General features: G+C 31.2%; 2 protein-coding genes across 5 annotated transcripts; one reads left to right on the top strand and one right to left on the bottom strand.

The window, feature by feature from the left end:
* Positions 1–1,149: 1,149 nt before the first annotated feature.
* Positions 1,150–12,206, top strand: LOC123204284 (guard cell S-type anion channel SLAC1). The gene is given in 8 exon segments (XM_044620895.1): positions 1,150–1,176; positions 2,027–2,245; positions 11,011–11,277; positions 11,279–11,315; positions 11,318–11,515; positions 11,518–11,611; positions 11,881–12,024; positions 12,026–12,206. Coding segments are annotated over 8 exon segments (1,167 nt in total).
* Positions 12,207–12,950: 744 nt separating this feature from the next.
* On the bottom strand, positions 12,951–18,706 carry LOC123204490 (protein TPX2). Of its 4 annotated transcripts, none has more exons than XM_044621168.1 (19): positions 18,548–18,706; positions 18,283–18,455; positions 18,036–18,167; positions 17,226–17,306; positions 16,782–16,932; positions 16,442–16,550; positions 16,205–16,255; positions 15,445–15,542; positions 15,287–15,362; positions 15,148–15,210; positions 14,872–14,958; positions 14,627–14,694; positions 14,431–14,524; positions 14,286–14,351; positions 14,127–14,189; positions 13,879–13,956; positions 13,724–13,768; positions 13,519–13,613; positions 12,951–13,253 (listed from the first exon to the last, which is right to left on the bottom strand). In XM_044621168.1, the coding sequence occupies exons 2-19, from the start codon at positions 18,449–18,451 to the stop codon at positions 13,235–13,237; spliced, it is 1,545 nt and encodes a 514-aa protein (XP_044477103.1). In that variant the 5' UTR covers positions 18,452–18,455; positions 18,548–18,706; the 3' UTR covers positions 12,951–13,234. The 4 variants fall into 4 exon arrangements, 3 of the variants coding, with proteins under 3 accessions (XP_044477103.1, XP_044477104.1, XP_044477105.1); XM_044621169.1 differs by having other exon boundaries at positions 14,627–14,685; XM_044621170.1 differs by having other exon boundaries at positions 18,298–18,455.
* Between the last annotated feature and the right edge of the window lie 5,160 nt (positions 18,707–23,866).

The raw sequence follows: 23,866 nt of genomic DNA, 5'->3' as shown, positions 1-23,866 counted from the left end.
GCCATATCCAGTATGTGAATTTGAAAAGGTGTTGGTTGTCTATGCTCTCTTAGTGCTTGTCTTAAAGTACGCTCAATCTAATAATCAGTGGCTGCAAGTTCGTTGTGGTCAATGCGTGTCATGTCATGAACTACTTCACAATAAACCTACAAGATGGAAAATAAAAGATATAAATACTTAAAAAATTGGTTTAATCTAAAGACAAGTAACGAAATTCTAATAGATAAAGAATTAGTCCCCAGCCAAAAACATGACTATTTAAAATGCTAAGTGTATTAGCTCCCATCAAGTAATATAGTGGAACAAATCCAAATATAAATCCCACGAGAAAAAACTACTAGCTAACGAAATTATTGAATTACCTATCTTAATTCAAATCTATTAAAATTTGAGGATTGGATTGACTAACAAAATAGACTAATTCAAACAACAATTAAATCAAATGTAAATGATGGTTATAAGTAACTAAGACACATGTACAAACCTAGTTATGCAGTGTAAATTGTGAATTTTATACAATTGAATTGAAATTTTCTAATATCTCTAGATTATAACAAGTCTAATTTTATTTAATTACTCTTTGTATCTCTATGAAAGTAAAATTAAATTATTCATATTCTGATTTATGAAATTTTTAGCTTACAATGAAACTTCTGAGTTACCTTATTATTAAAAGTCATACCAAAAAAAAAAAAAATGATTTCTATCCTAGTTTATCTCTTCTTAATCTCAAAACTAGATATATATAATCATGCATGTGATAACCAAACATCTACAAGTATTACAAAAAATATCACACAAGAAAAAAAGTTCAAATTATATTGACATAGCTTCGGTCATTAAGTGTTCTTAGTATAAGGAAATTAATTCGAAACTAGTTAAAAATTACAAGCATAATTGACTTGAGAATATATTGAAAAAAAAAAAAAACTAAGAATGAAAAGAAGAAAAATGACTAACGAACAAATCGAGTCTCTTTTGATTCTTTTCAAATCCCAACTTTAAAGATCTTAAAAAAATGAGACAAATAAAATAAATAAAATTTCCTACATTTTGCTCATTTACCCTTAAAATATGTGAAACTAGAAAATTTATATCAATGATGAAACAAGTGTTCTAGTTATGGAACACCCATCCTAGATTTAAGTCATGGTCATCCCAGTGGTCATTCCAAAGGTTGTTTATCATTCGACTTTAATTTGAAGTTAAAGCTAGGATGCCCATTTTGGAATTAATCAATATAGTTCCATTAGGAACACCATTGTTTCTCTATATGTTAATCATTCTGTTTTGAATTGAAGATTCAACTTACAACACTTGTTCTACCTTAGGAACGCTAATTCTTCCTTGAAGTTTTCATTTTTAACTAAGCCTACATGTCTTATCTACAAAATGGAATATAACAAAATTAGGGTAATATTTAGAGTAAAATAGACCGAAAACTAATAAAAACTAAGTACATGAGAATACAAAATATGGTATAAATATGACCTCATCATATATAAGTCCAACATTGGAAAAAAAAATAAAAATGTAATGGTATATATAATAATAGGCATGCATATTTGATTGACTTAAATCACTTTAACAATTGTAACCCGAAACATATCATAACTTATAATTATTACAGATATAAATTCATACTCCTACTTTAGAAGGGCCTAAATTTTTTTCTAATAAGGTATCAAAGTATATTGATTTGAAAAAAATTCAAGCCCTTGATTCAAATACAAGTATACCCATAAACTAACTAAAGAGAGCTAGACCGTGTTTCAGGTTAAGATAAAAAAAAGTCATACCCAAATTTAAATCGGTCACCCCTTGTATAGCAAGTGTTTTGGTTAAACAATTGATAGGGTGTCTTGATATATTTGGAATTCCTAAATCCCATGATGTGAATAAAAATGAAAAGTATATATTGTAATAGGTGTCTAAATTAGATTGGGCTAAGTCATTTTCCAAATTCAAAAGGCCCAATAAGCCTTTCAAATTTGCATGTTCATATTCTTGTAACTAAATTTTGTAGGACTACGAGGACATTCTTTTGCCGAAAGATGAAACATGGCCCTTTTTTCTTCGTTTCTCGATTGATTGCTTTGATATTCATCTTGGTCTCAACAACCAAGCTATTCTTTGGTGTGGTCCTGCCACAAGTTCAACAACTAAATTTTTGCACATTCCTCCTTATATCAGCCTTGTCGTGTGTCTATTAGCAATTACTGTTCTTTTATTAGTCTTTATCACTGTTAGTATAGCTAGGAAACATAAGAAGGGCAAAAATGTAATTTGTCAATACAAAAACACATGTGATTTGTAAAGTAACCAAAAATTATATACACAATTCAACCAATGTATTTTGTTACTAATCGAAGTAAATCCAAGCAAAATTATGCACTGTCACTTCTTTATCTTTCTTCCAATTTTCTTCTTCCTTTTCTTGAATTAGTTTTCTTCAACTTTTTGATCTAGTGTCCTTAGTGTTTTATGGCATTAGAGCCATCATACAAACGTCAATGATGGAAATTTGTCAAGTGTCACCCTTTGATTCACCCTTCATTTTGAAGAGAAGTGGTGATTCAACAACAATGTTCACAAACCCTAGTTTGCAGAAGACCTCTTCTTTGTTGCCTCCTTCGTCATCTATTTTGTAGACAATTTCACTAAAGTTGTCAAGATCAAATTATTCGTTTTGGAAGTCACAAGTGTTGTCCAATGTAGCAAATCACAATCTAGAGGAACATCTAATTGGTGTGCTTCCTCAACCTGTGTCATTTGTTTATGTGAGGACTAATGATACTAGTTCCTTTACTATGCTGGTAAACAATGTAAACCCTGAGTTTGTTCTTTGGAAAAAGATATATAAAATGCTAATTTGTTGGTTGTTTGGTTCCATTTTTGAGGAATTTTTTCTATTATTGCTAAATGTCATTCTGCTTCTAAAATTTGGATTTCGTTAGAAAAGAAGTTTGGCAGTTCTCTAAGAATATGCATGTTGCATGTTAAAAATCTACTACAAAATACCAAGAAAGAAAACCTTACAATTAAGGGTTATGTTTTAAAGATAAAAAGTTTTGTTGAAGCTTTAGAGTTAGGAGGTCATTTTGTCATAGATCTTAAGCTTATTAATCATATCTTAGATGGCCTAGTGCTTAAGTATGATGTTGTTATACCCAGCTTGATTACCAGAATAAAGTCTAGTTCTGAGACTCTTGATCTACAAAATTTGTTGTATATATTACATAAACATGAACTAAAATTAGGAAAAACAAATAGTTCTTTAAGTTTTAGAGCAATTTTGGAATTTCACAATGCATCAATCAATACAGCTAGCCTTGTCAAACCAAACACACAAGTTACTAATACTCATTCTGGTGAATAACATAGTCAACATTCTATGAACCTTGCAAACCTTGCTTATGGACAATATTACACTGATCTTGCAATGATATCTCAAGGACATATTAGATCTAACTATCAGCCTAAGTCATAGAATTTTTAATATCTTAAAAAATGAGACAAATAAAATTAGTAAAATTTCTTACATCTCGCTCATTCACCCTTAAAATTTGTGAAACTAGAAAATTTATATTAGTAATGAAACAAATGTTCTAGTTATGAAACGCATATTCTAGATTTAAGTCATGGTCATCCCAATGGTCATTCCAAAGGTTGTTTATCATTCTAACTTAATTTGAAGTTAAAGCTAAGAATGCCCATTTTGGAATTAATCAATATAGTTCCATTAGGAACACCATTGTTCCTTTATCCGTTAATCATTCTACTTTGAATTGAAGATTTAACTTACAACACTTGTTCCACCTTAGGAACGCTAATTCTTCCTGGAAGTTCTCATTTTTAAGTAAGCCTACATGTCTCATCTACAAAGTGGAATATAACAAAATTAGGGTAATATTTAGAGTAAAATATACCGAAAACTAATAAAAACTAAGTACATGAGAATATAAAATATGATCTAAATATGACCTCATCATATATAAGTCCAATATTGAAAAAAAAAATCAAAATGAAATGGTATATAAGATAGTAGGCATGCATATTTGATTGACTTAAATCATTTTAACAATTGTAACCCAAAACATATCAAAACTTCATTATTAAAGATATAAATTCATACTCTTACTTTAAAAGTCTATTGATTTGACTCATTTTACTATTGTGAGTTGAATAAAAAAAATTCAAGCACTTGGATTCAAATCCAGGTAGACCATATAAACTAACTAAAAAGAGCTAGACCATATTTCAGGTTAAGTGAAAAAAAGTCATACCCAAATTTAAATGGGTCACCCCTTATATAGCAAGTGTCTTGGGTAAGCACTTGATAGAGTGTTTTGAAATATGTAATTACTACATTTGGAATTACTATATCCTATGATGTGAATAAAAATGAAAAGTAGATAATGTAATAGGTGTTTAAATAAGATTGGTTTAAGTCACTTTCCAAATTCAAAAGGCCCAATATGCCTTTCAAATTTGCATGTTCATATTCTTGTAACTAAATTTTGCAGGACTAAGAGGACATTCTTTTGTCGAAAGATGAGACATGGCCTTTTCTTCTTTACTTCTTAATTGGTTGTTTTGGTATTTATCTTTGTCTCAATAACCAAGCTATTCTTTGGTTGGTCTTGCCACAAGTTTAGCAACCAAAATTTTGCACATTCATCCTTACATCAACCTTGTCTTGTGTTTATTAGCAATTACTATTCTTTTATCAGTCTTCATCATTATTAGTATAGCTAGGAAACATAAGAAGGGCAAAAATGTAATTTATCAATACAAAAACACACATGATTTGTAAAGTAACTAAGAGTTATATACACAACTCAACCAATATATTTTATTACTAACCGAAGTAAATGTAAGCAAGATTATGCACAATCGTTTTTTTTTTCTTTCTTCCAACTTTTTTCTTCCTTTTCTTGAATCGATTTTCTTTAACTCTTGGATCTAGTGTCTTCATGAATGTTTCATGGCATCAGAGCCATCATACAAATGTCAATGATGGAAATTCATCAAATGCCACCCTTAGATTCACCCTTCATTTTGAAGAGAAATGGTGATTCAACAAGAATATTCACAAACACTAGTTTACAGAAGACCTTTTCTTCGTTGCCTACTTTGTCATCTATTTTGCAGACAATTTCACCGAAGTTGTCAAGATCAAATTATTCATTTTGGAAGTCACAAGTGTTGTCCAATGTAGCAAATCACGATCTAAAGGAAAATCTAATTAGTGTACTACCTCAACTATGTCATTTGTTCATGTAAGGATTGATGATCCTAGTTCCTCTACTATGCTGGTAAACAATGTAAACCTTGAGTTTGTTCTTTGGAAAAAGATAGATATGACACTAATTTATTGGTTGTTGGTTCTATTTTCGAGGAAATTTTTTCTGTTATTGCTAAATATCATTTTGCTTCTGAAATTTAAATTTGGTTAGAAAATGAGTTTATCAGTTCTTCAAGAACACACATATTGCATGTTAAAAATCTATTACAAAATACCAAGAAAAAAAACCTTACAATTAAGGGTTATGTTTTAAAGATGAAAAATTTTATTGAAGCTTTAGAGTTAGGAGGTCATTCTGTCACAGATTTTGAGCTTTTTAATCATATCTTAAATGGTCTTAGGCTTAAGTACGATATTGTTATACCCAGCTTGATTATCAGAATAGAGTCTAGTTTTGAGACTTTTGATCTACAAAATGTGTTGTATATATTACAGAAACATGAGCTAAGATTAGGAAAAACAAATAGTTCTTTAAGTTTTAGAATAGCTTTAGAATTTCACAATGCATCAACTAATGCAGCTAGCCTTGTCAAACCAAACACACAAGTTACTAATACTTAGTCAACATTTTATGAACCTTGCAAACCTTGCTTATGGACAATATTACACTGATCCTACAATGATATCTCAAGGATAGATTGGGTCTAATTATCAACCTAAGTCATAGAATTTTCCCACTCATCAAACCTATTACCACTATGGCTATTCTCCTACCATCAATGGAGGAAGAGATAGAGATAGAGACTCTAAAAAGAGGAAAGTAGTTTGCAACAAAACTAGACATGTTATTGTATATTGTTATTACAGGTTTAACATTACTTATAACAACCCACCATTGTACCTTAATTCTACGCTGGCCCACAATTCTCACCCAATATTTTTCTACTGGCTCTAGAATAAAGACTGTAATTTCATTTATTTTAACCATATTTCAATTCTAACTCCAATTCTTCGTACTTTATTGGCTCTCACCACTCTAAAGCTTTTACATCTTTCTCTCATTTTCCATAGAAAAATAATTTAACACCACATTTGTTATCATAACCCAACACTTACTACATGCCAGCCAACACCCAAAGTCAAACCCTAACACCAGCTCCTATTTCTTAAGTCTACTTCACTCAAAATATTGCACAACCAACCATTTCTACTCAAATAACTATACTAGCTATAACGTAAAATCACTCATGGTACATAGATTCAAGTGTTATTGACCATGTCACCCCTGATGTTTTTTAGCTTCATACAACATTCAATTACAAAGGTAATGTTCATTTTCAAGTTGGTAATGATGAGTCCTTGAACATAACTCATGTTAGTAATGTTTTTGTCCCTATCCAATTTCATTCCAAAGATATTTACTTTAAAAATATGCTTTGTGTTCCACATATAATTAAAAATCTAGTTAGCATTTCTAAAATCAAACAAGATAATCATGTTGTAGTTGAATTTCATGCTGAAAAGTATCTTGTTAAGGACAAAATCACTTAGACAATATTGCTAGAAGGATACCTTAAAGATGGCCTATATCAACTTAGCATTCCTTCTTACAAAGTTTTTCAATCCTGCTCCAAGGTCAACCTAGTCCTTTCAAATCTTTTCTCCTCAAATTTTTTTACTATTTTACCTGTTGTGCACAATTTTATTGTTAAGCATACCCTTGAAGCTCTTGCTAAAAATGATTTAGTTTGTGCTAATAGTAAGAAAATTTGTTGACTTTAAAATGTTACATTTTGTGCAAACCTATACATTTTTACCTGTTGATAAAAAAACTAAAAAAATCAAGTTTTTTGTTGTTTCTAAAAATGATGTTGATATGTGGCATAGTAAATTAGGTTATCCACATAGCAAAGTTTTTAATGCAAGTGCTCAAATCCATTTATTCTGATTTTAAATTAGATTGCATTGTCTCTTTTTGTCATACTTGTCAATTAGGAAAACTAAAATAGACCACTTTTCCTTAGTCTGCTTCAAGAATTAGCAAACCCTTTGAATTGATTTATTCTGATCTATGAAGGATCTTCTTCAATTAGTATACATGAATGCTATAAATATTATGTGCATTTTATTGATGATTTCAGTATATATATGTGGAATTTCCCCTTAAAAAATAAATAAAAAACCAAGTCAGTATTTGAGACTTTTTGCAAACTAGTTTGAAAGGCAATTTGAAACCAAGATTAAATGATTTCAATCAAATTGGGGAGGGGGGGTTGCTTAATAATCTAGGCATTGCATTTAGGCATCCTTGCCCTCACACTCATCAACAAAATGATAAATCAGAAAGAAAGCACAAACACACTGTTGAGACAAAGCTAACTTCACTAGCACAGGTTGGTCTTCCTCTTATATTCTGGTGGCATGCTTTTTAGACTTCGGTTTACCTAATAAACAAGTTGTCATCCTCAGTTCTTAAGTTTGACACTACATTTCATAGGCTATTTAACAAGCAACCTGACTATTCCAAATTAAAAGTCTTTAGTTGTACAGTTTATCCCTATCTCAGATCTTATAAATCACACAAGTTCTCTCCTCATAGAAAATATGTATTTTTAGGTTATAGTCTATCACATAAGGGCTATAAGTGTCTTGATTCATATGACAGACTTTATATTGTTCTAGCTCTTAATTTTCTTGAAACATATTTTCCTTTCATAAATGATCTTAATTTTTTACAATTTGCTAGTTTTAAAACATGTGCACAATCTAAATCTATGTATATTCTTGATACAAGAAGATGACAAATACCTATACATAATTTCTAGTCATCTTCTCATGTGCGTTATTCTAGTTCTCTCAACCTTAGTTTAGTTTATCCTAATATAGTATCTTTGGTGCCTAATTCTGAATCATTTTTACAATCAACATGAATTACAAACTACATCTGATTTTGTACTGTGTACTTCAAACAATCTTCTTCTCACAATCCTTATTCACCATCAATCAATTACAATCAGTTTTCTAATATACAACTTTCCTTATCACCTGTGTATAATTCACCTGAACCTATTAATATATCAAATCCTTAACAACCTCTTTCTATAGCTTCACCAGATACCCAAATGCCTTTAACTAAACACCATCATCCCATGCTAACTAGAACTAAAACAGATACCCTTTATCTACTTAATTATGCTAGCCCTAACTTTTTCAATCCTACAATCTTTTCCTTAACCAAGATATCTAACATTGAGTCAGCTATTTTTTTAGAACCAATTTCTTTTACTAAAGCCTTATCAAATCCTAAGTGAAAGGTTACAATGAAAGTTGAGTTTGATGTTTTTTTGTCCAATAATACTTGGACTTTGGTACCTTATAAACCTAAGGTGCATTTGGTTAGTTGTAAGTAGGTGTTTAGAACAAAATACAATTTAGATGGTAGTTTACAAAGGTATAAAGTCAGATTAGTAGCCAAAGGCTTCTAACAAATTGCTAAAGTGGACTACTTTGAGACATTCAACCTTGTTGTTAAAGTTGTAACCATAAGAATTATTTTAAGCCTGATAGTTATTTTGGTTGGGATATACAGTAGACAGACATCAACAGTGCTTTTCTAAATAGAGATTTAGATGAGCAAGTCTACATGCAGCAACCAAAGGGCTTCTCAACTGAATGCAGTGACTACAAACTGGTCTACAAACTTAATAAAACCTTTTATAGCCTGAAACAAGCCTTTAAGGTCTGGTTTGATAAATTGAAGTCATCTTTGCTTGCCTAGGGGTTTTCTAAGTGCAGTTATGGATACAAGTCTCTTCTTATATAGCAAAGATGGTAAAACTAATCTATGAATTGGTGTATATAGATGTCATATTACTCACTAGGAATAATATGGTACTAATTAATTCATTAATTCAACATCTGAATTAGAATTTTGCTCTTAAGTTTTTGGGTTCCTTGCATTACTTATTAGGATTTGAAGTCATAAGAATAATAATTGGTCTACACTTAAATCAAAGCAAGTATGCTCAAGATTTGCTAGTGAAAGCAAAGATGATTGATGCCACACTATTTGCTATTGGCACTAAACTATTGTTGTATTTGAAGACCCTTCACTATACAAGAGTGTTGTAAAAGCATTCTAATACTTAACACTATCTAAACCTGATATAGCCTTTTTAGTTCACAAGCTCAGCCAGTTTGTACGAAAACCATCCATCACTCATTGTCAAGCATGCAAAAGAGTACTTAGATATATAAAAGGTACTTTGACCTTTGAATTGCAGTTTACACCAAGATACTTTCTACAGTTAAATTATTTCTCTAATGCTGACGGGGGTTGGTAGTCTTCATGATAGAAAATCAATAACTAGATATTATATTTTTCTGGGTGTAAGTCTTATACAATAGAGTTCTAAAAAAACATAAGGTTATGGCTCTATCCTCAACTGAAGCAAAATATAAGGTTTTGTCATAAATTGCTATTGAAATAGCCTAGGTGAAGCGTTTATTTGGTGAGCTAGGGTTGACTTTTTTTGCTCCACCTGTAATATGGTATGATAAATAAAATGCAAGCTCTTTGGAATCCAATCTAATGTACCATTCCAAGACTAAACACATAGACATTGATGGTCATTACATTAGACAACAAATCACTAGAAAGAAGTTGGTTATTTAGTATATGCCAACTAAGCACCAAAAGGCAAATGTCTTGACTAAACCTTTGGCAGTTAGATAGCTTATCACACTAAGAAGTGTTTTAAATCTATATAGTCTTGAAGAGTTTTCATCCATTAAAATGAGTATCTGAAAGCTAGGATGATTTGATTCAGTACTGGATATCTGAAAGGTAGGATGATCTAAGTTAGTACTGGATATTTTTATTAATTTTCTGATGATTTGGTATTTTGATGGTTTGACAAGTAGTGATATGCATTGTAATTAGTAATGATATTGGTACTAATGTAGTGTGGTAATTAGTGGTGTTGTTAGTGGTGATGTTAGTGATGGTGTTATGTATTAGAAGTGGTAATGGTTGGTGTTAGTTCAGTTACAGTGGAGTTGACCTAATGTTTATATAAATATGATAAAGTGGTGATAATTTGATGCTCTGTATACTCTCTGTTGTGGTGATAATTTGATGTAATTTGATGGAGTTTAGTGGCGATGCTCTAGATACTCTCTACTGTGGTTAGAACTTTGTTGTATTAGTGGTGATTGATGATAATCTGATTGAGATCCTATTTAGATCATGATGTTTAGTGTTAAAATAATTGGTGATTGGGATCTTTGGTATAGTCAAAATTTTGCATGACTTGTAAAAGTGTTGCAGTGAAACCTGGAGGTGTACAGTTTGGTATATGATTATGCAATCACTTAGTGCAGACTAAAGTTTATAGAAATTATTCATCTGGGATTTAGTTAAAAGCTAGTAAAAGTATGATTGAAAACAACCAAGTGACATGAAACATACAGAAGTTCTCAGAGGAGTTGTTTAGTAGAAAATTCAGATAGCTTAGTTTAAGAGGGGGATATTAGTATAGCTATGAAACATAGAAGGGTAAAAGTGTAATTTGTCAATACAAAAACACACATGATTTGTAAAGTAACTAAGAGTTATACACATAACTTAACCAATGTACTTTGTAACTAACTGAAGTAAATCTAAGTAAGATTATGCATTGTTGCTTCTTTATCTTTCTTCCAACTTTCTTTTTCTCTTCTTAAATAAGTTTTTATTGACTCTTCGACCAGGTGTGTTCAAGATTGTTTCAATCACCTACTTACTCAAATGCATATTCTGCTTTGAAGTTGTGGAAAAAGAATGCTTTCATCCAGTAAGGGTCAATTTCTTCTTTGCTTTATAGGTTGTGTACATGTTCTTTGCTATTGGAGCACCACCTCTACTAACACGTGGGCCTTTGTATCCCACTATTTAGGATGTTGTCATGGCACCCTATTTTTTCCTTGAACTTAAGATTTATGGGCAGTGGCTTTTTGGGGGTAAAAGGCATCTCTGTAAGGTAGCTAACCCCATCTTCTCATCTATTAGTGGTTGGCAACTTTGTTGGGCAATTTTAGCTGCTATAGTTGGGTGGAAGGAGGTTGGAAAATTTTTATGGGCCATTGGTTTTGCACATTATCTTGTGGTGTTTGTGAAATTGTATCAAAGATTGCCAACAAGAGAAACACTACTTAAAGAATTGCACCATGTCTATTCTATGTTTATTGTCGCCCCACCGGTTGCTAGCATTGCTTGGGAAACTATCTATTGAGTTTTGATGAGTTGTCAAGGAATTGCTTCTTCATCGCACTTTTTCTATATATCTCATTGGTTGTAAGTACCAACTTCTTCATAGGGTTCAAGTGAGAAACTTTTTATTAATAATAAAACTATGCATATCTACTAAGTACACAAATAGATACATATTTGATATATGTTATCAAATTATTGATGACCTTAAATTAAAAATAAAGTAACATTCAATTATTTGATGACATATATAAAGTATATACCAATTTGTATACTCAAAACAAGTACGCATAACATTGCTCATCAAACTCTTTGATCAATTTATGGCAATTCAAATCTCCACATATTCATTATGCTAATTGTATGATTAACCATTGCACAGGTTCTCAATGGCATGGTGACCTTATACATTCCCCATGACAACAGCATCAGTGGCAACAATCAAGTATGCAGAACAGGTTCCTTGTGTTTTAAGCAAGGGTCTTGCACTTAGTCTTTCCTTCATGTCCTCAACAATGGTGATTGTGGTATGTGTCAACTCTTCTTCATGCCTTTGTTTGGTGCACCTTATTCCTTAATGATCTTGCCATCGTTATTCCAAAGAAAAGGCTTGCTAAGAAGAAACCCTTTAAGAAAGCTTATGATACGGGGCGTTGGACGAAGAATGTTCTAACAAAGCATAATTCATCCAACAAATATTTTTACTGAGAGAATGGAAAACTAAAACTTCTTGACCAGGTTGGGTCTCTATTATACTAGGCTCTCCTATTTGAATATTTTATGCTTCCTGGAAATAATTGTCCCTGGAGTATCAATATTTGTACCACTGAGCCAAATCTACCATTTTAAAATATTAACTCTGAATTATTAATTTTTTATGTATTTAGATGTCACCCATGATTATCCTTAGCCACAATTTTAGAATGAATAGGTGTTTGTAAAACTGGATCCAAATCAATCTATCTCCTTTTAAATTTTTTTGATATTGATTCACTTGAAAGGAGCTTCGCCCAAGTTCCACTCAAGTTCAAAACCAAGTTAAACTTTGAACTCAAACTCAATACTATAATTGAGGAAAAAATCACTAAAACAATATTATTTTGATATCTTAATCAAAATAATGTTGTTTTAATTGATTTAAATCAATGTTTATACGCTTGCAAGCTTTATGAGTCTAACTCCCCTCAAACTCGAACTCAACAATATTAAACTCTCAAACTAAAGCTCAAGCCTGAGTTCATAAGAGCTGAACTCATTTCAAACTTATTAAACTCAAACACAAACTAGAACAAACTTCACTTGAATCCAACCTTAGGTGCTTGGGATTCAATTTTCCCCTGTTGTTGTTCCGATCTACTTCCTGCCATAGCCAACAAAATTACAGAGGCAGCCATGCTAATTAAAACTGCAAAGAGAAAACCACCAATTGAGCCTATGAATATTAGAAGAAACTTGCAGAAAAGGGTAGGATATATTTCTCAATTAATTTCTGTTACAAAGTTAAAGCTTCAAAAAAAGATGGTATGAGTGAGGCGGCCTTGACAGCTGTACAACATTTGCCTTCAAATTATTGAGTATGCACAGCCAGCTACGGATTGTATGGACAAAGAGGTTCGCTTAACGTAAATTTGTTAGATCAGTGACTTGAGAGGTAAAATGTTGAACTGTGCCTTCCATGGATTTCATACAGCAACAAACAAGCTGTAGAAAGTTTTGCAATTATAAAGTAACTACTCTCAGCGGATGCCCAAACTCCTGTGGCAATTTCAAACTCAATTATTTGATATTCAAAAGATAAAACTATACATACAAACAAATTATACAAATTTATCTCTACAAACTGAGATAATAGTTTGTAATTGAGTGATGTGATTATTCACTTTTTCCTCTCTTCAAAATCACCAATCAAAGACTTCCACCTCAGTTTGTATAATTTACTTGTACATATAGTATTATTTGAAATCCAAATGTAAGATATAAGGAGTTTAGTAACAAAAAGTACAATTGATTGCGGACATACCTCCTTGCATTCAAGCAGGTACCAACTTCATCATTGCACCATTGATTCTGCTTCCCACCAAAAACAGATGATTTTTCTTTCACCAGATGTCCTGACTAACATGCATCCATGGGAAAGGCAATTAATAAGAGTGTGCCGAAAAAGACTATAAAGCTAGCTAGTAATGCGTATATGAAGTTGTTTATTCACAGAATGCTAGTCTTACCTCACATTCTGGCTGGAATGAATTCAATCTATTTTCTTTTGAGCTCTTACACCAAAAAAGAAAGTAACAAATAACTCAGTATGCTATAAACCAAATTGATCAATGATGATATACTCTGTTCATTTAGTAATTAAAAACTTTAAAATAGAGAGAACCTTCGTAGCCATGAAGGTAGATTGGGGCAATTTCAATTGAGATCCATTTCTTGGCTGTAGTTCTGATGTCAGGGAGAGCTAGCATTCAACAAAGTGAACCGTTAGGATAATATATCAAAACAAGCAATCAATAACACAACCACATGCTTCAATTTTTTTGCCACAATCAAAACAATATTTGGAAAAAAAATTTACAATCTGAAAGGCATTGAAGGGAGATAAGCTGACATATTCATACTGAATTTTACCTTGCTGAAAAGATCAATTGGTAAATTAGGCTGAATCCTCTTCCCACTTTGGAAACTAAATTCCTGCATAAGAGTTAAAATGACATCATCCCAGATTATTTCTGTCAAAAGCATCTCCATATCCAAGAAATAAATATTAGATAGGTATTCAAGAACTACCATTGGTACTGTGGTTTCCCGTTTACTATTCCGGAAAATGCCAATATCTCCTTTACTTGAAAATATCTGCTTTCAGACAGGGTTTAAGCCTTCAATAATTTGCTATGACATTGCAAACAAGTATCCTAACCTTAAAATTTATTACCTTCCTATTGAGAGGACGAGCTTTAAAACTGTGCATTATCACATCCTTCTTTGGAGCATTTAAGCTAATTACTCCAGTCAAAGTATGAGCAGTTCTAAGGTAACCACATTTTTATCAATAAATAAGTATTTACCAGTAAATGAATATTCCTTCTAGTGATATTGAAATTACAGCAAAAACTTTAACAAACACTAACCCCCCAAAATCTGTATTTCCATGTCCCGCCACAGAAACAGTACTAGGTTTATTGGATTCCTGCAAAGACTGTATTTTAGTTTCAGAATATATTCATGGCATGTACTAATGCAAATATAAGAAAACATATACTAATGACATGTTTTTGGCACATATTAACGGTTGTTAATATTTATACTGCTTGAACACAAGGTCTCAATAACTAATGATCTCTTTCTTGATGATAGTCAGAATACATAGGATTACCTTGTCAGAAACACTGTTGTAGTGTACAGAAGATGGAACAGATGATGTGTGCAGCATGGCCCTGTCCAATGTCTTCAAGTGAAATTCCTGAAAAAATATGACAAATGTCTGAGCGAAAAATGGTGATACAGGGGAGTTGTTTCAGAATTGCTTTCACACAGTCAATGGTCGTTCTTTTTTGACTGTTAAAGATGCCATAGTTTGCCATTATGCTTCTTTAAATAATATCATAGTGCTATCAATCAGTCAACAAGTAGGAGACATGTAAGCACTCACTTGAAATTCTGGCAACTTTGGAGCACTCTTCTTCGGAATCGGCAAGGTCGGAGCCTTGAGAATCTGCAATATTGTAGAAGATAAACGCAAAGCAGAAAATGATTGGAAATTCTTATAGGTAACATATTTAAGCACCAACTTTTCTGTTCAATGGCCTTGCTTTAAATCTATGTGCTGCTGCTGTATCATTTTCTCGTTCTGCAATATTCTTTGGCCTGAAATATGAATGTGCCATTAGCCCAGCAGCTGTGAGTGAATACCTAGTTTATATGTATAGTTAGAATAACAAAAGTAAACCTTGTCCTTTGGGCCCTATGTGCTGTTTCAAGGTCAGGCTCTCTAGGAACAGTGAGTTTCAGCTTCACCTGCACAGAGTTTTTATCAAAAGTTCCATCCTGCAAAGCCACCCAGAAATGATTGGTAAATTTTACAGCTTGAATGCATCTGTTTGCAGATTTTCACAACATGATCCCACAGCTTGAATATGTCCCTTTGTAGATTTTCAGAACGTTGTCACACCAAGCCCTGAACACAGGCCCAAACATAACCTTTGAGAGCAGATGGAGTGGTCCACCAATACATAGACTTTATCACTCCCTTTCTAGCCTCCATCTAATTTTTATAGTTCCAATCCAACAACTATTGGCATATTCAAATTATAATAAGAAATTAAACCTGCAATGGCCAAAAGTTTAGTTCTACCCAAATTTTCAACTTCTCACCTACAGTAACACAAAAAGCAAACTGAACTTCATTGTGTTGGTTATAAAAGTTGCAAGAATGTAAGGAAATTTTATTTGTCCAAAAAGTGCTACGAAGTAAGTCCACCACACACCCCCCCCCCCCCCCCCCCCCCCCCCCCACATTCTAGATTTGACTTTTAATTTATTCATATTCAGACAACAAAATTATTTAGCAAACAAGTCTAGTAAGAAAAATATTTTCTTAAAATAAGTGAAGTACCTTAGACCCTTGAATTAGTCAATTATATATGAGACACTAGAAAAGCGAATACAATTTGAGGTACAATTCAAGCATCAAACATAAGGTAACATGCCTTTTTAGGTGCCTTGTGAACAAAGTTAGTTTGCAGCTTGTCATCAGCAGCCTGTAAAGCAGAAAACAAGATAAGATTAGGAATCTATTAAATGAGGTTAAACTAACAAACAAAAAATATACTTATACCCTTGCCCTAAATTTCTAGCTAATTCTAGCCCTCAAGCAACAATTCACAACTGAGCCTGTCAAAAGTTTGTGTTGGTTGGTTAACTCAGGATATAGCACAGTTTTATACCTTACGCAAGTGACCTCCCTCTAGTTTCTGCCTCTTAGGAGCTTGACTTTCAACCAGAAAAGAATTGCACAGGCTCTTTTCACCTTTTTGAATTGGTAGCATCTGAAATCTAACAATCAAGAACAACGGCATCAAAAAACCTGACATAGAAATTTAGTGATTAAGATGGCTAAATGAGTCACTATTAAGAAATCATCTATAAGTGATAAACAGATTGGAAGAATGTGCTCCTAATGGAAGGATCTGCACTAACAATTTAGGAGTTTTTAGATTACAGTTGTAAGAGAGAAAAAAAGACACCAAGAGGAAAACTGAACAACAGATAAATTCATATAATTACCTAGAATTAGCAACTTGAGCAGGCCGATTTTGCTTGGCCAACTGACTTGTTGTTGGTTTCATCAAAGTTGAGATCCTACAGGTATGTGTCTTTACAGGTTTAGCTTTTGCTTTTGCTTTATCACTAGACATGTGATCGTAAAATTTCAATCCTGTGGGGGAAAGCAAGATATATAATTCAAAGGCATCAATTATAAAAATGCCAAACTGTTCAAATACATTTAAAAGGGGGAAAAAAGCCGACAAAAAATTCAGTAAATTGTGCACAGTAAACAAAGTGAATAAATTCAAAAGAAAGCAAAAGAACAATATTTAAAAACTAAACATTCCTAAAAGGGAAAAAAGAAGCATTTATTTTCCAAGTTATTTTGATATTAAATTGTAAAACCACAGGCAAGCATCCTCACAGTGTATGCATCAATTTTCAAGGAAGAAAAATAATCACCTTTAGCTAAGTCTAATGGTTTATACCAGACCTTTTGTAGATCACCACCATGTATGTTGGTGAAGATACCCTCACTCATCTCTGCACAGTTTAATAATTACAAAACTTGATACTATTAGTAATCACAATTTAAACTTAAGGATTTACATAAAGACTCCAAGAAAATTGTCTTCAATTTCCTATTATTGTTAAGTTGTATGTATTACATGCAAGCTACCAAAAGAACAATCCTACAAGAGTATTCATCATAATGCTCCATGCCAAACAAGTAACATGACCTTAGTACCGCCCAACCAGTTTCTAGTTCCTGCACAACTTGCAGCAAATATTCAAAATGAAAATAAAACTGAGAAAGAAAACAAGCTTAGTGATAGAAGACTTTTCAAGCAGTAAGACTGGCCCTTTGGCCGAGGCTTGAAGAATAGAAACTTTTACAAAGGAAATGGATGGTGATGTGGTCATGTCAAGCATGATGATGGTGAACCTAAGGAAACAATAGGAATACCTTAACTAAATGACCATGATAGAACAACAATGTAGATTGCTCATAACAAAGTACTCCAAAGTTGAGAAATGGAAAGCGAAGCTCTAACAGAATGCCTATTCTATTAACAATAAAAAATAACTCAGAAGTAATTTACAAGAAATCATAGAATAAAAACAACAAATAAACTTCTCCACTAGACTGTGCAGCATTTCACAAACTCTAGCAAACGGAAATTGACTAATCTACAAAACAAACTACCCGTCAAACAATGTAGTAAACGTGACAAAAGCATAGGAAAACTAAAGCCACTTAATAAGTTATACCTATTTGGGAGAATTCGGGGTCCACGTAACTATTAGAGTCATTATCCAGCGATGTGTTAACTATAGATTTTGGAGATGTATTCACATTTTTAAGGAGAATGTCCTCTCTTAACACTAATTTTGCCACAAAGGCTGCAAGACAAAGGGGAAAGAAAAAACTATTAGTAAAGTAATGCACACTAACAACTAAAATCGCAGAAAAGAAAAAACCGAAAGAGTTAGGGTTTTAAGCTTAAAAGAGGCTGACGAGAAGGTGGATAACTCGGCGCCGACTCGAACCAGAGCTCAGCCTCACGCGCCTCAGGGAAAGACTCTTCGCGAGTGAAGTCGAAGAACCGAGCCGCATCGAACTCGTAGTCGAGGTCAATCTCACGCGCCTCAAACACAGGTAACTCCATCTCCATTTCTTCTTCCATCTCTCTACACAAATGTGCAATGTGAAATCACAGGATTTTGAATGGTTAAACCTTAAATTAAAGAAATTAGTAACGAATTTAGAAACAGAAACAAACCGGCGCAAATTTCTTCGGAGATTGAGTGTTTGTATCAGAAGCAAAGGCAATGAATAGTGTTGCTATTACTTTCAGGAAAACCAGAACGAAAAGCAAAGGTACAACGTTTAAGAACAAGGTACAACTACCTTGAAGGTCTCTGGCCCTCTTAAACTTAGGTTATTGTTTTTGTTTTATAGCGCCGAGGCTTTGTAACGATCAAAAGATTTGAATTGATGTGTTCGGAAATGATAAAATAATATATTGACAATAATACCCTTATGTTATTAGGAAATTTGCCGGCATTTAAAAATTGTAAAACACTTTTAAATAATCTTACTACTGCATCCGAATATTTGTATTTATATATTTTCATTATTACAGTTTTACCTAACAAAATATGTGGGTTATTTTGGACACCTATCAAATAACAGAGATAGCTTTAGATTTTTTAATTTGTAACTGTTTAAACCCATATTCGTAAATAATATATTTTTTAAGGCAAGAAGGGTATGCCTTGGGGGTCATTTGTGATTTTTTTATTCATATTTTTTTTCTGTTCAATATCAAATTCACAATAAATTCAAAATAAATTTTTATTTTTTCCTCCCTTAACGTGAAATTAACTCAAATACACTTTAAAATTAAGAATGTGTTTCGAAAATAAATTTTAAAAATTTGAGCATTAAACACTTTGTTGTAAATATTTATTTCGTATTTAATATTAATATTCTTCAAATCTATAGAATACATTTTTATAATTTGTAAGTAGATTTTCGTTCTTCCATAAAATATTTGAAAAGAAAAATATTAAAAATTATAAAATAAATATATTAAAATAAGAAGAACAAAAGAGAAAATGGTAAAAAAGTAATATTATCGGATAACTTGCGAGTTGACCCATACTCACAAAGTTGGGATACGAATTTTAAAATTATTACCTATATAAATTAATCTACTTTTTATTCACACCATTTTTAAGCTGACCCATATCCGACTCACTCACTTGTTTGTCCGGTCTAATTGCACTCTTAAATAAATTAAGATATGTATTTTGATACCAAATTTAATAATTAGTTGTTTGTCCAGATTTAACATTTAAGGGGCATTGGGTGAAAAAGATTAAAAAATTACTCTGATAATATATTTTTTATTACTATATTTCTTTATTTGGTTTATAAGTAATAAAAGATTTAAATAGATTTAAATAATCTTTTATTATCATAGTGATATGGTAGGTAATATAAGAAATAATCTGATTACTACCTTTATTTTTGATATTAAAATATTACTAAGTTAATCTTGATTTTATTATAACTATATTTTTATTTATTAATTTTTTTAAAAAATATAATTACATTTTCAATTAATATAATAAATAACATAAAAAATATTTTAGAATAATTATATCCAATAATATTTAAGTAAAATAATATACTAATATTTTTTATTACTTTTAACCAAATACAATAATTATTTATATATATTCATTTTTATCAAATTTTATTAAACATAATAATAATTTATATTCAATAATTTTTAAAATAATCTATTTTTAATATAATCTCCTAATTATAATAATAAAATACCTTTAAACTAATGTTCAAAGGAAAAAAAAATACAAGGTTTTGTCCAATAATGTAATTATAGAGCAATATTAATGAGTTTTTGCAGGCTTATTATAGAGCTTAGTTAGAATTTGAAATTTAAATAGAATGATGACGATTAGGAGTAATGGTGAAGGATAGAAATCTTGGGAGGATAGGTTATTTAACTTACTTGTGTCCTTGAAAAGTCAGGACAGACTTATTGGGGTTTGAGCCGTTGTAATTCGGGGCCGCGACAGTCAGTCGATGAGGAGTCTGACATTTCGGCGGGTATTGCGTTTACCCTTGTTTTTACAGAATATTACAAGATTGCCATTCCTTTGTTTGGTGAGAATTAAGACGAAGAAAAAGTTTAATTAATTAAATTAACTTATTAGTCCATCTATGGATTATACCAAAATAGACAAAGAAATAAAATTTGTCAAATTTACCCTAACATATAAAAATTGATTGGCCATTATTTGATTACATATAAATAAAATTATATGATAATTTTATATACAAATAATAATAAATCAGTATATAATTTAATATTATTTTATTTTTAATTTAAAATTATTTAATCATATGATAACTTATCATTGTTTATATATAAAATTATGTATATTATTTGTGCATATATTACTACTAATAAACTTTATCTACTGATGGACTGTGACTAAAATTAATTTAACTTCTTCCTAAAATTTTGCTCAAAACATAGTCAAAGAGTAGTATCAAATGGTCTAATAATTTATTTTAAAGTTTATTATGATTGTTGTAATGTTTTAAAAGTAGGATTTGCGTTTTGCATTTGGATTCAAGGTTTTTTTTTTTTTTTAAATTATGAATGTCACATTTTTTTAGTTAAAATTGGTCCTTAATTGATTGAAAAAAAGTGTTTAAAGGAAGTCTAAGGTGTGTTTTGGTTTGAAATTAGAAATTTGGTCACAAAATACTTGATTTTCCATCAGTAGGGGTGAAATATATGTTTATTGCAACAAATGAAGGTAAAATTATTTTTTGGTAGGCAATTTTAGGGGTAATATAATATTGGAAAATGATTGTTTCCCACCCAAGTTTTAGTTTAATCTCAAAAGTATATCCACGTATGATGAAAAAACTAAATACCCAGCCATCTTTAAACAGTCATTAAGTTTTCTGTTAAATATAGGGGTAAAACCATCATTTTACTATTTATATTCAAGTTATATAATTTTATCGTTTTTTTCCTCTCTGATTTTAAAAATTAACTTTTACCCCCATACCTGAACTTTGAAAATAACTTTCACCCCTCCTCCCAAATCCCTACTTTTTTTTTTCACTTTCTCTTCGGCACCGGTGACGACTTGGCTGGAGGAAGAGTGACAAGCATCATCCAGATCTAGATGATCCTCGTCGACCTTCATTGGACAATGGAGCATCGTCCATTTCTTGGACGACACTCGTCATCCAGATTTGGACGATAGTCATCCTTCTTGGACGATGATCATCGTTTAGAGGTCAACCTCTGGATGAAAACTTCTTCGTTATCATTAGAGAAAGTGGTTAGATTTCAAGAGGAAAAAGTGAATTTTTTAAAACTTAATTTAGGAGACAAATATTAGTTTTTCAAATTAAAGGAGAGAAAATGAGATAAATTTTAATTATTTAAATTATTGATAAAATGATGAGTTTGTCTTTTAACCCTAACAGAAAATATGTGAGTGAATCTTAATAGATTAAATTTTGAGTAAATGTTTAAATTTTTCATCAGACATAAATATACTTTTAAAATTAAACTAAAACTTAGTGGAAAATAGTCCATTTACCTATAATATTTTATTCGGTGTCGTGTTTAATGGGAGGTATTGGAGATTCAATAATAGGCATTTTATCAGTCGTGATTGGGGTTATTTAGTATAAATTAAATAATTATTTCACTTATTTTAGCAATTGACTTTCATAGAAGAGGAGTATTTCATTCTTTTCTCTTCCCTAGAGAATGTAACCACGCATTCATTTAATCTAACACAAACTAGCATTAATGTGCGTTCCCATCAATTTTACTGGATTTGTGAGGGTTTCTCAACTCCTCTATGTCGACAAATAGTAGCTTTGCTACCTTAATGAGAACTTGTGAAAGATCAAAATTCAAGTTCTTACAATGGTGGAGTCACCAAATGTTGGTAAGTCACAAATTTTCACCTTAATGTGAGTATATAAATCAATCTTTAATCCTGGGATTTTATAAGGATTTCATTTTTATGATTGGCTTTACTCGTCTGCTATAGATTTGTAAACTTAGGCATATAGCAATCCTTTCAAATAGACTATTTAAGAGCAAGACCATAGTTTTTTTTTTTTCCTTATTGTCTCATACCTTTGAGTTAATTTTATAGGTTTAAAGAGACTCCGTCAGTTCATTTTACTCTATCTTCTCCACATTTATGCATTCCTCCATTAATGAGACTTTGGGAAGAAAGAACAATACTATATGTACCTATTTTAGATACATAAATATATACACATTTATATATGTCATTACTTGTTTAGGTAATACTTTATTTTTAATTTAAAATCACTCAATTATATGAGGACACATATAAGCATGTGTATATTTATGTATTCAAAGTGGATACACATTATTTTATTAGAAGGGAAATTATTCTAACAACGAACGCAACACTTTTCTAATGAGTTTAGAGAGTTGGACTCATTCTCAAGTATTGTTAAGTTTTAAAATAAGTTGTTAATCTTTTGTTAGACAAAATAAAGTCTCTATCTATGCACAAAATCCAAAATATGTAAGGTAGAAACAAAATTATATATATGCAGAATATAAATATTAACCTCTCATCATTACTTTGTTGTATAATATCATCAATTACTTTCTAGGATTTGTATCTTCTAGGTGATTTGATTTCTTACAAAAATTATGTACGTGCTCTTTCAAAAGTCACTTACCCAGGAACCTCAAGAAAAGCTTAAATACATCCAACTATTAAGGATGTAAAATTGAAGGATTTTGAGGACCACTAAATACCTTAATTAACTACTTAAAACAATTACTATTTGGAAGAGAAACCAACATCTCTAAGTCTACTCTTTTTAACAGTTTTGTTCCTTTATTTTTAATTCTCAGTTTGTCCAACGCATCTTTGGAAACTAATTATTTAATTTCATTTGATTAATGGAACCAGTTTAGACTGTTCAAGTTCAATAAATGTCCATTGTTCAACTAGTTTAATCTTAAAACTCTCATATTCAAAAATGATAAGACGAACTTAACCATTCACAATAGATATCCAAACCTTCTCATTAATGGATTTCCAAAATAGTCTCATTTTGGCCTTCCTATACATATAGTTAGTTCTATCTAACATAGGTAGAGTCATGCAACCACCCTCTTGGAATAATTCTAGTTCAAGGGAGAAGAAGAATCACGCATGGGAAATAAACAAAGTTTAAGAAACTATAAATCAAAGTTGAGAGGATCTATTGACCATAATGAAATTCATAACCCGCTCTATACTAATTGAAAGTTCACATATAAGTGAATAATATGGATTTTATTAGAGAGCTTCTAATAATAAACACAACAAAAACCAAATGAATTAACAAATAGAGCTTAAATTTAAAGGGGTATAGTATTTTTACATGGTTTGACTATATTCCATAGAGCTTACATTCATGGGACCTTGTACAATAAAGTCAAATCAAATTTAAAATCAAACCAATGTCTTTTACAAGTAGAAATTAAACATCAACAAAA

This window comes from Mangifera indica, chromosome 20 (genome assembly GCF_011075055.1).
Source record: "Mangifera indica cultivar Alphonso chromosome 20, CATAS_Mindica_2.1, whole genome shotgun sequence".
NCBI classification, from domain to species: domain Eukaryota; kingdom Viridiplantae; phylum Streptophyta; class Magnoliopsida; order Sapindales; family Anacardiaceae; genus Mangifera; species Mangifera indica.
The sequence above is the reverse complement of the archived record's forward strand: the minus strand, read 5'-3'. Positions and strand labels throughout refer to the sequence as shown.

What these genes read in the sequence shown, in the direction of transcription:
- LOC123204490 (XM_044621168.1), bottom strand. Translation starts at nt 18,451, where the DNA reads ATGGAAGAAGAAATGGAGATGGAGTTACCTGTGTTTGAGGCGCGTGAG. An exon ending in GCTCAAGTTGCTAATTCTAG is followed by an intron (nt 16,551 to 16,781) that starts GTAATTATATGA and finishes CTTGATTGTTAG; the next exon opens with ATTTCAGATGCTACCAATTC. An exon ending in CTACCTTCATGGCTACGAAG is followed by an intron (nt 13,769 to 13,878) that starts GTTCTCTCTATT and finishes TTTTGGTGTAAG; the next exon opens with AGCTCAAAAGAAAATAGATT.